Source organism: Pelophylax lessonae (assembly GCF_965119305.1).
Source record: "Pelophylax lessonae genome assembly, chromosome: 12".
Taxonomy (NCBI): Eukaryota; Metazoa; Chordata; class Amphibia; order Anura; family Ranidae; genus Pelophylax; species Pelophylax lessonae.
The window spans coordinates 172,743,850-172,761,471 of NC_138779.1; the positions used below are offsets into that span (position 1 = coordinate 172,743,850).

Sequence of the window (17,622 nt, forward strand, 5' to 3'; positions counted from 1 at the left end):
GAATACGGTACTTGTCAACCAAGGAGGCGTGGATGAAGTTGCCAGCTGAAACGGAATCCAAGAAGGCGGTTGCGGAGAAAGAGGACTTGGAAGAGATGATCAACTGCACAGGTATGATGAGACGTGGAGAGGAAGAATCCACACCTAGCAACGCCTCTCCCACGTTTACTAGGTGCGAGCGTTTCCCGAACGCGGTGGACGGAGAGGACAATCTCTAAGGAAGTGCTCGGTACTGGCACAGTACAGACACAGGTTCTCGTCTCTGCGGCGGCTTCGTTCTTGCGGAGTCAGGCGTGACCGATCCACCTGCATGGCCTCCATGGCGGGAGGCCCAGTAGCGGGTTGAGGTGGACTCAGAAAAACGGGAGCCAGACGAGGGTAACGTCTAGGACGAGCTTTTTCCTTTTCAAGGAGGAGTTCCTCTTGTCTTTCGGCGAAACGCTTGTCTATCCTAGTGGCCAGCAAGATGAGGTCACTAAGAGTGGAAGGAAGCTCACGTGCAGCCAGGACATCCTTTATCTCGCTGTTAAGTCCCTTCTTGAAGGTGGCGCAAAGGGCTTCATTGTTCCAGTTCAGCTCAGAGGCCAGGGTGCGGAACTGAATGGCATAGTCACCCACGGAAGAATCTCCTTGGGTCAAGTTTAGTAAGGCAGTCTCTGCGGAGGTAACCCGGGCAGGCTCCTCAAAAACATTCCGGAACTCTAGGCAGAAGCTCTGGACGGAAGCGGTGGCAGGATCTGCGCGGCCCCATAGTGGTGTAGCCCAGGCCAGGGCCTTCCCGGACAGTAAACTGAGAATAAAGGCTACCTTGGCTCGCTCAGAAGGAAACTGGTCGGACAGTAGCTCGAGGTGGAGAGAGCATTGCGACAGGAACCCACGGCACTGCTTTGGATCTCCGTCATATTTGTCTGGTAGGGACAAACGGATTCTGGAACCGGTGGCAACTGCAGGCGGAGGTGCTGGCTGTTGCTGAGAAGGCAGGAGCTGCTGCAACATAGCGGTCAACTGGGCCAGCTGTTGACCCTGCTGGGCCACAATGGTGGTGAGGTCCGCTAGGCTTGGCAGGGGAACATCAGCGGGATCCATGGCCGGATCTTACTGTCAGGAACCGGCAGGACTGGTAGTGGATCCTCTGGACCAGAGAGGCGATGGCACGGGTTGTACTAGAGGACCGGTTCTAAGCAGTTACTGGTCTTCACCAGAGCCCGCCGCAAGGCGGGATGGATTTGCTGCGGCGGTAACTACCAGGTCGTGTCCCCTAGTAACAACTCGACCCCTCTGGCAGCTGATATGGCGTGGTACACAGGGAGTAGGCAAGAGCGTATTCGGACGTAGCAGAGGTCAGGGCAGGCGGCAAAGGTTTAAAGGCGAGTAGACGGTAGCAACGGGTTCGGCAACAGGCAAAGCAAACAAACACAGCAGGGAACGCTTTCTCAAAGGCACAAGGCACAAAGATCCGGCAGGAAGCTGTGGGAGGAGAAGGTATTTATGGGTAGTGCACAGGTGAAGCCTAATTAAGTCAGCACTACCTCTCACAAACCTTAACCCTTAATAACCACTTTAGGCCAGGCACCAATCACTGGTGCACTGGCCCTTTGAATCTAAGAGTCCCGGCGCGCGCGCGCCCTAGAGAGCGGGGACGCACACGCCGAGACGCTGGAGTGCTGCCTGGAGGCATACTCTGTGAGCGCTCCGAGGCCAGCAGGGGGCCCGGAGCGCTCAGCGTAACACCTATTTCTCTCAAAAGTTGTTCACAAATCCGTCTAAATCTGTGTTAGTGAGCACTTCTCCTTTGCCGAGATAATCCATCCACCTCACAGGTGTGGCATATCAAGATGTTGATTAGACAGCATGACTATTGCACAGGTGTGCCTTAGGCTGGCCACAATAAAAGGCCACTCTAAAATGTGCAGTTTTACTTTTTAAACCAGTCAGTATCTGTTGTGACCACCATTTGCCTCACGCAGTGCAACACCTCTCCTTGGCATAGAGTTGATCAGGTTGTTGATTGTGGCCTGCAGAATGTTGGTCCACTCGTCTTCAATGGCTGTGCGAAGTTGCTGGATATAGGCAGGACCTGGAAAAGGCTGTCTTATACGCCAATTCAGAGCATCCCAAACATGCTCAATGGGTGACATGTCCAGTGAGTATGCTGGCCATTCAAGAACTGGGATGCTTTCAGCTTCCAGGAATTGTGTACAGGTCATTGCAACATGGGGCCGTGCATTATCATGCTGCAACATGAGGTGATGGTCGTGGATGAATGGCACAACAATGGGCCTCAGGAAATCGTCACGGTTTCTCTGTGCATTCAAAATGCCATCAATAAAATGCACCTGTGTTTGTTGTCCATAACATACGCCTGCCCATACCATAACCCCATTGCCACCATGAGCCACTCGATCCAGAACGTTGACATTAGCAAACCGCTCACCCAAACTACGCCATACATGCTGTTGCCATCTGCCCTGTACAGTGAAAACCGGGATTCATCTGTGAAGAGAACACTTCTCCAAAGTGCCAGACGCCATCAAGTGTGAGCATTTGCTCACTCAAGTCAGTTACCACGATCTGCAGTCAGGCCGAGGCCTCGAATGAGGACGACAAGCATGCAGATGAACTTCCCTGAGACAGTATCTGACAGTTTGTGCAGAAATTCTTTGGTTATGCAAACCAATTGTTGCAGCAGCTGTCTGGGTGGAAGGTCTCAGACAATCTTGGAGGTAAAGATGCTGGATGTGGAGGTCCTGGGCTGGTGTGGTTACAAGTGCTCTGCGGTTGTAAGGCCGGTTGGATGAACTGCCAAATCCTCTGAAATGCCTTTGGAGACTGCTTATGGTAGAGAAATGAACATTTATTTCAGGGGCAACCGCTCTGGTGGACATTCCTGCAGTCAGCATGCCAATTGCACACTCTCTCAAAACAAGGAAAAGGCCTTTAAAAAACGTCATCTATGATGAAACGACGTTAGGTCATGGCGTGCTGACGTCATTTCCGGTAGCGTCCGAGGAGTGCGGATGTGCAGAGCCGTCCGGCCGGCGGCTGATACAAACGATCTTTTTATCTATTTCATGTGTGTACTACTATTTTACCTATTAATTTTTGCACGTTTTTACACTATGGCGGCCTTCTCTTTTATGTTTTGTGCATATTGAGCATCAGTGGCGATCATACCTTCCTGATCAACCAAGTTTGCAGTCCGGCTTATTTGTTGCTGTTCCTGTGGGGATTTCATTGTCTATCCACTTTAGCACATCAATGCCCATTTAAAGGTTTCATCTGGTAAGAGGCCTGTAGGTACCGTTGTACCTGACTGCTGGGGTGGAGGTTTATCTGTTCACACATATGAGTGTTATGCGCTCAGTCTGGTAAGGGACTGACCTATTGGTAGTGGATTACATCTGTGTTCATCTTCTTTTTGTTTTGGGATACATCACTGGTGATATACCGCCAATATTATATCAATATTTGTTTGTAGGATTTTACACTATGGCGTTCTGTTTCTTTCCATGATTCCATACATTCAAATTCCTGGGAGGTCTATTAACAGACATCTACAAACAATATCAAGATTGCTGATTTGGATCCTGGGCCTTTGATACATTGTGTTCTGGTAAGTCTATTACCAAAGGGGAATCTGGATTGACACCATTTCTTCACAAAATTCACTATTCATATTTGGACTAATTGGACGTTTATTTGAACACTGTTAGAATTAGATTTATCACTTGACAATTTTTGGACATTCATTTAGTTCATTATCACTGAGCGCGACTTTTTATTTATATAACACTGAAGAAATTACACTTTGCTAAAATGTAAAATAGTGAGTGTATAACAGTGTAAATTTGCTGTCCCCTCAAAATATTTATTTATAATAAATATTTATTTTGAGGGGACAGCTAATTTACACTGTTTTACAAGCTGTACACTTACTACTTTACATTGTAGCAAAGTGTCATTTCCTCAATGTTGTCACATGAAAATATAGAATAAAATATTTACAAAAATGTGAGGGGTGTACTCACTTATGTGAGATACTGTAAATCTTTTTACAATAAAATGCAGCAGCTATATACCTTGTTAGCTGATCTGTATACTGCAGTCACGTGATACTCTGCAGGGTCCATCCAAGTCCAGAGTGTTCATGTAGGAGGAGATCTCACTGCCTCTTGAAATCCACTACAGCCTGTGTCCTCATGCTTTTATGGTAGGCAGATCATCCATCAATCAACATCAATCAAGAATCCCACCCATTGTGTTCTTTTTTAGTTACTGAGCATGGAGGAGGAGGGAGGGACTGGGTAGTCATTTAGGATCTGTATACAGGCCCAAATGTGTGATGTTAATACCATGTGACCTGAATAGCTCAGCTAAAACCAGGAAGCATTCTATTCAGTAACAGAGAAAAAACTGAGCATGTGCAGCTGAACTACACTTACTGTGTCTCATCTGAACTTGCCCAGAGTGAATGTGCAAGAGGGGGAGGATCTGTGCCTACAGGATCACACAGTCTTTTCACAAAATGAAGAGGATTGATCACTTAAGTATCTATATAGCCAGATTTTACGGTTGTAGGTTGTAACAGAAACTTGGTTCGACCCCTCACATGACTGGCTGGCCAATATCCAAGGGTATTCTGTGTATCGTAAAGATTGGGAAAGAAAAAAGAGGGGGAGAGGTATGTCTCTATGTCAAAAATAATGTAAGGGTGGTAGAGAGGAGTGACATTATGGAAGGGATGAGTACGGAGGTAGAATCCGCGTGGTCAGAACTCCATAGGGAAGAATTAAAGGGGAAAGTAATAGTGGGGGTTTGTTATAGGCTGCTCCAACCAAAATGAGGAGTTAGAGCTGGAATTTCTATCACTGTTGGGTAACGCAGCAAAGCTGGGACCAGTCATCATATTGAGGGGACTTCAATTATCCCAACATTGACTGGGAAGAGCGGACTGCACACTCACTAAAGGCCCGTCTCTTTATGAATATCTTACAGGACAACTACATGTCTCAGTTGGGGAATTCTCCTACTAGAAAGAATGAAGTGCTAGATCTATTAATTACCAATGACCCAGATCTAATCTCAGATGTAGGAGTCCAGGAAAACTTGGGTTCTAGCGATCACAGGATGATCACATTTAGCGTAAATCACAATATAGCAAGGCAAGAGGGGAACATAAGAACCCTAATCTTCAGAAGGGCAAACTTTCCCAAACTGTGCTCAATGATAGAGAAAATAAACTGGGACCAAACCCTAGAAACACTGACCACAGAGGAAAAAGGGGAATGCTTTAGGAACATTAAACAAAAGCATCTCACAGTGCATTCCTTTGGGAAATAAATTTAGAAGAGCCAAAGGCAAGCTGGGGTGGCCAAACCATAATGTAAAAAAACTTACTAGGGGAAAAAAAATGGCCTTCAAGAAATATAAATCGGAGGGCACATTATCAGCTTTCCAGCAATACAAGGAATCGAATAAGAAATGTAAATACGAAATCAAGATGGCTAAAATCGACTTATAGAAATAGCAGCGTAAAGTAAAAGGAACCCTAAGAAATACTTTAAATATATCAACAGTAAAAATCGAGGTCAGAGCATGTTGCACACATAATTAACGATGATGGGAGGATGGTTACAGAGGACACAGAGAAGGCAACCATGCTAAATGCTTTCTTCTCAGTCTTTACGCAGGAAAAGAAGGGGTATACTGACCATGACTGTATGGTTAGAAGTACTTCACATGACATGCCGCTTTGGCTAACAGAGGATGAAATCATGGAAAGGCTGGATAACATTAACACAAATAAATCACCAGGACCGGTGTAACGTGAGAAAACCATACCTCGTGAAAATTCCATACCCACGTCACTTCCTGTCAGAAACGTAATGGAACAGCTGAGCAGCGTAGCAGTGCGCATGCTCAGAGGGTATGGAATTTGCACGGTAGTGTTTGTAACGTTACACCGCCTCAGCGGTTACATTAAAACAGCTCGGCTGCAACATGAATCATCTGCGCTCCTACTCCTGTCACTTCCCTGATCTCGGCTAGTAAATGTAAAAGCGGCGGCGGGTCTATGAAATGTAAATCACAGAGATCTCGGCTCCGTGATCCGCTTTTACGTTTAGTAGCCAAGATCAGGGAAGTGACAGGGGTAGGAGCAGAGATGATTCATGTTGCAGCAGAGATGTTTTAATGTAACCGACGCAACAGCTGATGCGGTGTAACATTATAACACACTCCCGTGAACATTCCATACCCTCCGAGCATGCGCACTAGTAAGCTCCTCAGCTGTTCACTGACGTAGGTGCTGACGTAGGTGCACCGGAAGTGACGAGGTTATGGAATTCTTATGGGTATGGTTTTTTCACGGAACACCGGATGACGTCTATCCGAGAGTACTCAAAGAACTCAGTAAGGTTATATCTAGACCACTGTTCCTGATCTTTGCAGATAGTATTTTGACAGGAACTGTAACCAGGTGACTGGAGGAAAGCGAACATGATACCAATATTCAAAAAGGGCAGAGGCATATCCCGGGAAATTATAGGCCGGTCAGCCTGACATCAATAGTATGTAAACTTCTGGAAGGGATAAGGGACTATATCCAAGAATTTGCTACAAGGAAACAACATTATCAGGAGTAATCAGCACAGGTTTACAAAAGGGCGTTCTTGTCAAACCAATCTGTTAACATTCTACGAGGAGGTGTGCTGTGAGCTAGATAGGGGGAGACCTGTGGATGTGGTGTATCTGGATTTTGGGAATCAGGAAACTGAGGCAGTCGCTCCCTGAGAACCCTAAAGCCTGGCAAAACAGACAAGACTCGGTCTAGCATTCTGGAAAATTAGGACATAAAAGCTTCAAGAACTAGATATACCTTCTAGGAGTTGCAATATTCCACTGCACAGAAATTAGTTCAGTGCCCCCCCCCCCCACATGGAGAAGCCATGCATGGCAAACAAAGAAAAGCATGCAGAAATTTGATGTCTCACATGTGGAAGCCCAAAGCCACTGTACTGCACCATGAAGTAAGCTTTACTTACTTAATGCCCAACAGGAAGAAGCTGGAAGTGGGGCAGCTTCTAATCACAAAGATAATGGAGAAACGACAGCAAAAATGGCTCTAAGAGCCAGTGTAAAAGGAAAGCACCAGCAGAGTAAAATAAAAAAAGTGAAAACAGCTCCAGAGAACACAGCAATGCCGCTCAGCCCCACTCACCAATCTAGTCTTCAGTGGCAGCCTGGGATCACTAAATCCAGTCTAGTGTTAGAACTGTGTAAGCCTGCTGAAGTGAATTTCTAGATTTGGTGGTTATGGTATAACACTATACATGCAGCAAGGTCAAAAAGTGTAAAGACATTGAACCTGGTAAGACTGCTGGGGTGACTGCAAGACCCAGAAAAAATAGGGCCATTAAAGAAAAAAATACAAATTTTTGTGGTTAAGGAAGACCCTGTGTCCAGATGGCTGTTTGAGTGAAAATCCAGAATCTGGTGGTCCAGTCTGAAACTTCCAGCAACTCGTAGAAAAACTAGATGTCTTGATCTAGCAGAACTGGAGATAAACATCTGTCCTCTTCAGTAAACTAAACCAAACTAGACTTGTGATGCACATGCAAGTATTACAACTTAGTGAAATGGTGCTTTTTGCTCTTCCTCGTGTCCAACCTCCTAGTGGCAGCAGTCGGTGCGCTTGCCGTGGTTTGGAGGGGGTGTCTCCCCTATACAATATAGAAGTACCATTTTACTAAGCATGAAGTATCAGTAAGTTGGCCATGCTAAATGAACCAGCAAAAACAATTATTTTAGGTCAAAGCACAATAAAGGTTAAGAGAGGACCGGCAGCATTGTCATAGCCTTTTATTCAGTCGTATGAGCACTTCTAATGCAATCTTTGTCCTCTCTACTGAAATAAAACTTTTGATGGGAACATTAAAAAAAAATAAAATAAACAATGATGACTTACACTGCTCCCGCATGCCGGCCTCTCTGCACTTCCGGAGCCTGCATTCCTGGCACTTGCGGCGCATGTACATGTCCATCTGACACTTGCCATTGTTCTTGCAAGTGTATTTGGCGCTCTTTATTACACTGCGTCTGAAAAAGCCTTTACAGCCCTCACAGCTCAGCACATTATAGTGAAAGCCTGAGGCCTTATCTCCACACACACTGCAAACTTCATTACCCAACATCTTTGGTGCAGGACCCTTCTTCCTTTTGCGTTCTGGCTCCTCTGCTGTTGAAACACAAAATAAATACATTTTTGTTAATTCTTTAATTAAAGACCAGTTATTTTACAAGAAACAGACAGCTCTACCCAATTTCCAAAAGCTTTAGGTCACTCTCATAGGCTACATCAACCCTAACACTCTCCTCATTCACAATATGAGTCTCTCTTCACAGAACTTAAGGCTAGTCTTACGATTTGCCATTAATACTATTGGCTGGACACTCCTATTTTCCTCCTGGTGACCGTGACCCACAGTTTCGCTACTGGCTAGCACATACCACACCTCTGCTTCATGTTACGTCTCAACAAGGGCTGACCCCCCTGAGTTCCCTCCTCACTACTTCACCTCCCTCATTTATAGACTATTTGAGATATGCTGAACTAGCCCGGTATATAGACCCTCCCCCCCAAGCCATTACGTTTAATTTCCTCCTACCCATGGAAAGCATTTTACCGGTTACTCAACCACCACAGAAAGCAATATCCCAATTCTCTAAAGCTCTTCTTTCTTTAGACTCTTACCTCCTCTCCTAATTACCTGATGGCATGGGAGCAAGATCTACAATGCTACTGTGTTACAAATGTCCCACACCTCTTCCATTTCCTCAAAGATTACAGAAGTTCATTTTAAGCTAATTTCAAGATGGCATCGCACACCTGCTCATTTACAAAAAATCTTTCCTGATATTCCTGAAACATGCTGGAGAGGATGTGGGGCCTTAGCTACTCATGCTCACATCTGGTGGGATTGCCCATGAATCTGGCCGTTTTGGACTTCTATCTTTCGCTGGCTAGAGGTCATACAAGGTTGTCCTATTCCTAATGATCCATGGGTTGTATTATTTCATTGGGCAGGTGAACCAGTGGGCCGATATCGGCGCTCTATTATCCCTCACTGTTTAAACGCTACAAAATCTCTTATCCCTCCTTATTAGAAGCAAACCACAATTACCACAGTACAACACTGGTTACATGTGGTGAACCATATACAGTGGGTACGGAAAGTATTCAGACCCCCTTAAATTTTTCACTCTTTGTTATATTGCAGCCATTTGCTAAAATAATTTAGTTCATTCTTCTTCCTCATGAATGTACACATAGCACCCCATACTGACAGAAAAACACAGAATTGTTGACATTGTTGCAGATTTATTAAAAAAGAAAAATTTAAATATCACATGGTCCTAAGTATTCAGACCCTTTGCTCAGTATTTAGTAGAAGCCCCCTTTTGATCTAATACAGCCAGGAGTCTTTTTGGGAAAGATGCAACAAGTCTTTCACACCTGGATTTGGGGATCCTCTGCCATTCCTCCTTGCAGATCCTCTCCAGTTCTGTCAGGTTGGATGGTAAACGTTGGTGGACAGCCATTTTTAGGTCTCTCCAGAGATGCTCAATTGGGTTTAAGTCAGGGCTCTGGCTGGGTCATTCAAGAACAGTCACGGAGTTGTTGTGAAGCCACTCCTTCGTTATTTTAGCTGTGTGCTTAGGGTCATTGTCTTGTTGGAAGGTAAACCTTCGGCCCAGTCTGAGGTCCAGAGCACTCTGGAGAAGGTTTTTGTCCAGGATATCCCTGTACTTGGCCGCATTCATCTTTCCCTCGATTGCAACCAGTCGTCCTGTCCCTGCAGATGAAAAACACCCCCACAGCATGATGCTGCCACCACCATTCTTCACTGTATTGGACAGGTGATGAGCAGTGCCTGGTTTTCTCCACACATACCGCTGGAATTAAAGCCAAAAAGTTCTATTTTGGTCTCATCAGACCAGAGAATCTTATTTCTCACCATCTTGGGAGTCCTTCAGGTGTTTTTTAGCAAACTCCATGCGGGCTTTCATGTGTCTTACACTGAGGAGAGGCTTCCGTCGGGCCACTCTGCCATAAAGCCCCGACTGGTGGAGGGCTGCAGTGATCGTTGACTTTCTACAACTTTCTCCCATCTCCTGACTGCATCTCTGGAGCTCAGCCACAGTGATCTTTGGGTTCTTCTTTACCTCTCTCACCAAGGCTCTTCTCCCCCGATAGCTCAGTTTGGCCGGACCGCCAGCTCTAGGAAGGGTTCTGGTCGTCCCAAACGTCTTCCATTTGAGGATTATGGAGGCCACTGTGCTCTTAGGAACCTTAAGTGCAGCAGAAATCTTTTTGTAACCTTGGCCAGATCTGTGCCTTGCCACAATTCTGTCTCTGAGCTCTTCAGGCAGTTCCTTTGACCTCATGATTCTCATTTGCTCTGACATGCATTGTGATCTGGAAGGTCTTATATAGATGGGTGTGTGGCTTTCCTAATCAAGTCCAATCAGTATAATCAAACACAGCTGGACTCAAATGAAGGTGTAGAACCATCTCAAGGATGATCAGAAGAGATGGAAAGCACCTGAGTTAAATATATGGGTGTCACAGCAAAGGGTCTGAATACTTAGGACCATGTGATATTTCAGTTTTTCTTTTTTAATAAATCTGCAACAATGTCAACAATTCTGTGTTTTTCTGTCAGTATGGGGTGCTATGTGTACATTCATGAGGAAGAAGAATGAACTTAAATGATTTCAGCAAATGGCTGCAATATAACAAAGAGTGAAACATTTAAGGGGGTCTGAATACTTTCCGTACCCACTGTATATCATATGGAAGTGAAAAGAATATACAAAGTATATACCACACGCCAAAGATAGGGTTTATGGTGGATATATAAATAATGGAATCTGATAAAATAGGAATACAGATAGAGGTAAAGCAGCTGCTGTACAATAAAAGGTATTGAGTTAAAAGAATGGTCTTTAAAAAAGGCCAAATACAGCGCTTGCTAGCTGGATAACTAGTTTGATAGCATCGTCAAATGCCAATTTTTAAAATAAATTGAATAAATTATGTATGTGGAGATTCCCAATATTTGATTCGACCTGTGTTATAAAGTGCATAAATTACTTAATATAGGACATATAAATATATACAGGGTTCATACACATTTTCACCAATGAAATTCCATGACTTTTCCATGACTTTTCCATGACTTCACGTAAATATTCATGACCTAATGTTTCATGAAATGTCTATGTATACGTGTTAAATAAGAAGAACATCTATGTCACACCCAGCATGTGTCACACCCAGCACACCCAAAATGCAGCACAGTAATCTTTTAAGGCCCAAGCGACAGTCATGAGGTGCAGGCAGACTGGTATGGATGGCACAGATCTGATGGTGCACAAATGCGGCACTTACTTTTGGGAGGAAGAACAGTGGTGCTCCTGCTTGCCCAAATAAAGCTGTTCAGGTGGCAGTGAGTCATGAGCGCAAACCTTTAGACTGAGCGGGGGGGACGTCAATGCAGAGTGACCAGCGTGCCCCCAATCAATTGCAGAGTGCCACAGCAATGCCCCAATCAATTGCAGAGTGCCACAGCAATGCCCCCAATAAATTGCAGAGTGCCACAGCAATGCCCCCAATAAATTGCAGAGTGCCACAGCAATGCCCCCCAATAAATTGCAGAGTGGCACAGCAATGCCCCCAATAAATTGCAGAGTGCCACAGCAATGCCCCCAATACATTGCAGAGTGCCCACAGCAATGCCCCCAATAAATTGCAGAGTGCCACAGCAATGCCCCCAATAAATTGCAGAGTGCCCACAGCAATGCCCCCAATAAATTGTAGAGTGCACAGCAATGCCCCCAATAAATTGCAGAGTGCACAGCAATGCCCCCAATAAATTGCAGAGTGCCACAGCAATGCCCCCAATCAATTGCAGAGTGCCACAGCAATGCCCCCAATCAATTGCAGAGTGGCACAGCAATACCCCCAATAAATTGCAGAGTGGCACAGCAATGCCCCCAATAAATTGCAGAGTGCCCACAGCAATGCCCCCAATAAATTGCAGAGTGCCCACAGCAATGCCCCCAATAAATTGCAGAGTGCCCACAGCAATGCCCCCAATAAATTGCAGAGTGGCACAGCAATGCCCCCAATAAATTGCAGAGTGCCCACAGCAATGCCCCCAATCAATTGCAGAGTGCCCACAGCAATGCCCCCAATAAATTGCAGAGTGGCACAGCAATGCCCCCAATAAATTGCAGAGTGCCCACAGCATTGCACCCAAAAAATGCAGAGTGCCCACAGCAATGCCCCAAATAAATTGCAGAGTGCCACAGCAATGCCCCAAATAAATTGCAGAGTGCCACAGCAATGCCCCCAATAAATGCAGAGTGCCCACAGCATTGCCCCCAATAAATTGCAGAGTGCCCACAGCAATGCCCCCAATCAATGCAGAGATGCCAGCTTCTCTCCTGCGTTAACATGCTGGTGGAGCAGGAAGTCGGCATTGCGGCCCGGGTAAGGGATGTGCTGCATTACGAGCAAGTGAACAGCTTCCGACCCCCTGAGTGGATCTTCTGGTGTTTGACCAGCCGTGACATGGCCCCCCCCCCCCCCCCGCGACCCCGTGCACTTACCTCACGGACAGTCACAGTCACTCTTCAGTCCCCGGCTTCCCGCGTCTCTGTCCTCCCGAGTCCCGGCGCCTCCTCCTCGGCCAATGGCATGAAGTTGGCCTTTCGGCCAATCAGGAAGCGGGAGGACCCACTCCCTGATTGGCCAGGAGGAGGATCCGCATGACAATAGCGAATTTTCATTCGCAATTGTCACACAATGGGCGTGCTCTCGGGGTGCACGCTCTGCTCCCTTGCCGCCCCGTCTGCGGCTGCGCCGTCTAACTAGGTGCTTGCGCGGGACGTAATTTACACTGCGCGTCCGCGCACGCGCGCACCTTAAAGGGAACACTGCCAATGACAGGCAGCAGGGAGGGCCGGGCCGCGGTTTGCCTGTATGTGACTGGCCAGCAGCAGCAAACCAATCACAGGCAGCGGCCCGCCCTCCAGTGACGCTTCCGCCGCCTGTGATTGGTTTGCTGCTGCTGGCCAGTCACATACAGGCAAACCGCGGCCCGGCCCTCCCCGCTGCCAGCGATTGGTGCTTGGTGTATGATCTACTCCTCGGCTGCTGCGGACCCGGAAATGTGCACAAGCATAAAATAAAATAATTATACATTAATTCGCAATAAAAAAGTTTTAAGCATCCGCTCCCCCCGCCCCCCCCCCCCCCCCCGCTCCTCCCCAGATTTCCATGACTTTTCCAAAACATTTGTAAAATCGTACTTTTCCATGACCTTTCCAGGCCTGGAAAGTGTCATCTCAGAATTCCATAACTTTTCCAGGTTTTTAATGACCGTACGAACCCTGTATATAAAATCCACAATAAAATAGCAATGAAAAGTGAAAAGTGATTTTGTGCTCACATTATAGTCCTTTGTGCATAAGTGACTGTGACATAAAAAATCCAGATAAAAATATCAAACAATAAATAATTTTGCAATCAGCAATATATGTTATTGTATTAAAATTCAGCAATGAAAGACAGTCCAATATTAAGCGGTGACTTTGTGCTCAAGATAACGTCCTTAGTGAAAGTGATTCTTCACAATTGGAAGGTGCAAGTGCTCTGGCTTGATGGGCTAAAGTATCGATTACTTGTCCCGAGTGAATGGGTAAATTGGGTCACTTACCAGATGTTGTGGGTCTTATATGTCGTATGACATTAAGACCATTCGAGCTTTAATGGCCTCCTGGGCCAAATGGGTTCCCCTTTAGACAGTCCTGTGGGCTGGTAAAAGCTCCTCTGGACTCCGGGGTGTAACAACTTCCACTGCACAGCTCTCCTCTTCCGTTCTTATGTGCACCAAGACGCACACTTTCACTAAGGACGTTATCTTGAGCACAAAGTCACCGCTTAATATTGGACTGTCTTTCATTGCTGAATTTTAATACAATAACATATATTGCTGATTGCAAAATGATTTATAGTTTGATATTTTTATCTGGATTTTTTATGTCATAGTCACTTATGCACAAAGGACTATAATGTGAGCACAAAATCGCTTTTCACTTTTCATTGCTCTTTTATTGTGGATTTTATATATTTATATGTCCTATATTAAGTCATTTATGCACTTTATAATACAGCTCTAATCAAATATTGGGAATCTCCACATACATAATTTATTCAATTCATTTTAAAAATTGGCATTTGACGATGCTATCAAACTAGTTATCCAGCTAGCAAGCGCATATCATATGAAAGACCTTACATATGAAAATCGAGACTTGGCATCCATAGCACATGAAATAAGGGTCAGCTAGTTCGCTTTGACTTTTTCCTCTGTATATTTGGATCTCATAGCTAACAATGACCGAGGCTGTATTCTCATTGATGTACAACATACTTGGATCAAGAACTTCCTTTACCCTCCATTTCCCTACTTCCCTCCCCTTCCACCCTGACTTTTTCTTTTTCTTCTTCTCTGCACCTCTACATACCGTGTTGCCCCATTCTTATTGTTTGGATGATTGTCTATACCTCAAGCATGCCTGAGTTGACATTGTTCTTTCTTACATGTGTTACTTATTTTGGACCTGCATATACGGTTTTATGCATAATCTTGTAATGCTATTCCATTTTCTTAAAAAAAAAAAAAAGATACTGGCACAAGGCTTACAGGAGTGTGCGATTTGTGTATTCTCACAAACAAAACAGTCCGGGGAAAAAAAAAAAAAAAATCACATTATTGGCTCCAAATAATACAAGCAGCAGAAATGGCAAACAGGTTGTGCACTTATTTTGTTTTGAAAACAAATCTTAAAAGAGGTTGTAAACCTCCAAAAAATAAAAACCTGAAAGACAAAGGCATAATGAGCTAGTATGCATCGCATACTAGCTCATTATGAAATACTTACCTAAGAACGAAGCCCCCCCAGCGACGCCCGCACACCACTGACATGGCCGACATGTTCACCCGTCTTCCTTCCGGGTTCCCGTCCTCCGGCCCTCTGATTGGCCGGAGCCACTATTACGTCACTCCTGCGCATGTGAGCGGGAGCCTCCGTTCACAGCACAGGGCTCTAAAGGAACGGCACGGGTGACCGTTACTTCAGAGCACATGCGTCACTGGCTGCATGCAAAGTAAATATCTCCTAAACCGTTCACATTTAGGAGATATTCACAGTGCCTATAGGTAAGCCTTATCCTAAGCTTACCTATAGGTACAAGTTACAAAGGAAGCTTTACTTCCTCTTTAATGTCTGAACAACATTTTTCAAAATTGTACATATCATGGCAAATACTTTATGTATCCAGGCAAATTATACCTTGTTTTTCTTTCAGGACCAATTGGGCTTTCATTTCGTGGTAAATGGTAATGGCTATCTCCTGTTTTTTTTATAAAAAAAAAAAACTAGCCCAAATTAGTAAAAAAACATTTTTTTCTTCAAATGTAGCTGTATATTTCTTGATATTACCATGTCTTCCACCAACCAACAACCCCAAAATTAGTTCTCCTGCTCCTGACGATTGCAGCGATATGCGTACAGTATGTGCTGTTTATTCGTAGTAGGGCCCAGAAACAATAGCACACGTTTTGCTTTTCGTTATCCTACCTAAAACACACTGATACTAGATTTAAAAAAATCCTAAGCAAAATATACTGACACTGACCTAAATCAAACCTTTATTTTATTTTTTTCCATTAAGCCCCCGTTCACACTGGGGCGACCTGTGAGGCGACCTGGTCGCCTCACAGGTCGCCGTAGGTCGCCTTCCATAGAGAAGCTGCGGACCCGTTCTAATAGGAGCGACACAAGTCGCTCCGACTTAGAAAAAGGGTCCGGAGCTTCTTTGGGGCGACCCGGAGCGACCTGCATTGACTTCAATGTTATGAAGTCCAGGCCGGCCGCTCCGAGGTCGCAGGGCGAGCAGTGCGCCGCGACCTATGAGGTCGCCCGGCAAAGTCGGGACGCTGCAATGTGAACGGGGCCTTACACTTTTGTTTGTTTACATTTTTCTCCCCTGGCAAAGAGAGAAGGATACAATGTATATTTCTCTCCACTCAAGGAAGAAAAAAAAAAACATGGGTGGGCTGCACACTGACTGATCACTGTGACAGACAATCGGAGGCTATAACAGCAATCCAATTTCCAATCTTTAGTATGAGACTCGGGGCTCTCGGTGAGCACAAACACTGGTACCCATATATGCAGCCTTACAGAAAAAAGACCCACTTCAGTGAGGCCACATATATGTGTACAGACTGCTGGAAGGGGTTAAATACATAATTCAGAAAAGTTTTACCTATAATAAAAATACCAGCCTAATCTAAGAAAGAAATAAAACCAGTTACATCGAAAATAAATTACAAGAAATAAATAGAAAAATTAACGAATTCAACTACTTGCCGATCGTGCTATAGCCGAATGAGTGCTAAAGCGCGGCCAGTTAGTTCTGGGAGAATGTCTATTGACATCCTCCCGTGCCCCCCAGGGGCACGCAGCCAGGAGTGTCCTGATGGCTGGGTCCTCGGGACCCAGCGCATCACAGGTGGGGGTAGAGAGCCAATCACAGCGGCCCTTTACCACGTGATCACTCCGTCATTGGGCGGTGCGATCACTTTGTCAACAAACTGGCGTCATGTCCGGTTCAGCTTTCTCCTCTCCTCTCACTGATCGATACAGTGTGTGAGGAGAGGAGGGAGACTGCAGCAGTGTGAGTGGGCTAGGTTTGCAGTGCCTACAGTGCTCATTCATGCCCATCAGTGCCACATCCATGCCTTATTCATGCCACATCAGTGCTTATCCATGCATCATCCATGCCACATCAGTGTGCTCTCTGTGCCTTACTCATGCCACATCAGTGCTCACCCGTACCTCATCCATGCCACATCAGTGCCTCATCCATGCCACATCAGTGCTCATCCATGGTATCACAGTGCTCATCCGTGCCACATCAGTGCCATCGAAGTGCTCATCCGTGCCATCACAACAATGCTCATCCATGCCACATCAGTGCTCATCGGTGTCTCATCAGTGCTCATCCGCGCCACATCAGTGCCATCACAGTGCTCATCTGTGACACATCAGTACAATCACAGTGCTCATCCGTGCTACATCAGTACCATCACAGAGCTCATCCGTGTAACATCAGTGCCATCACAGTGCTCATCACAGTGCCCATCAGTGTCACACAGTGCCATCAGTGCCTCACAAAAGTGTAATAGGTAGTCAGGAAATTAGATGTGTAATTTATGTCCCTAGAACACCTGAAGGTGCTCCCTGCATGTTGGGCCTCTGTATGTGGCCAGGCTGTGTAAAAGTCTCACACATGTAGAATCTCCATACTCAGGAGTAGTAGCAGAATGTGTTTTGGGGTGTATTGTTTGGTATGCACATGGTATGTGTCATATATATTGTAAAAACTGACAACTCTGTGTTTAAAAAAAAAATGTGTTTTCATTTTCTTTCCACATTTTCCAAAAATTTGTGGAAAATAAATGACATGTTCAAAAGACTCATTAT

At 45.3% G+C, this 17,622-nt stretch overlaps 1 protein-coding gene across 2 annotated transcripts in view; it reads right to left on the reverse strand.

Annotated features, from left to right (window-relative positions):
* NR1H2 (nuclear receptor subfamily 1 group H member 2) overlaps positions 1 to 17,622 on the reverse strand; it is a 199,454-nt gene that overhangs the window by 69,891 nt on the left and 111,941 nt on the right. For both annotated transcript variants that reach the window (XM_082274383.1, XM_082274384.1), the window contains exon 5: positions 7,967 to 8,236. In XM_082274383.1, coding sequence (XP_082130509.1) covers positions 7,967 to 8,236 — 270 coding nt within the window. The remainder of the gene's footprint in view (positions 1 to 7,966; positions 8,237 to 17,622) is intronic.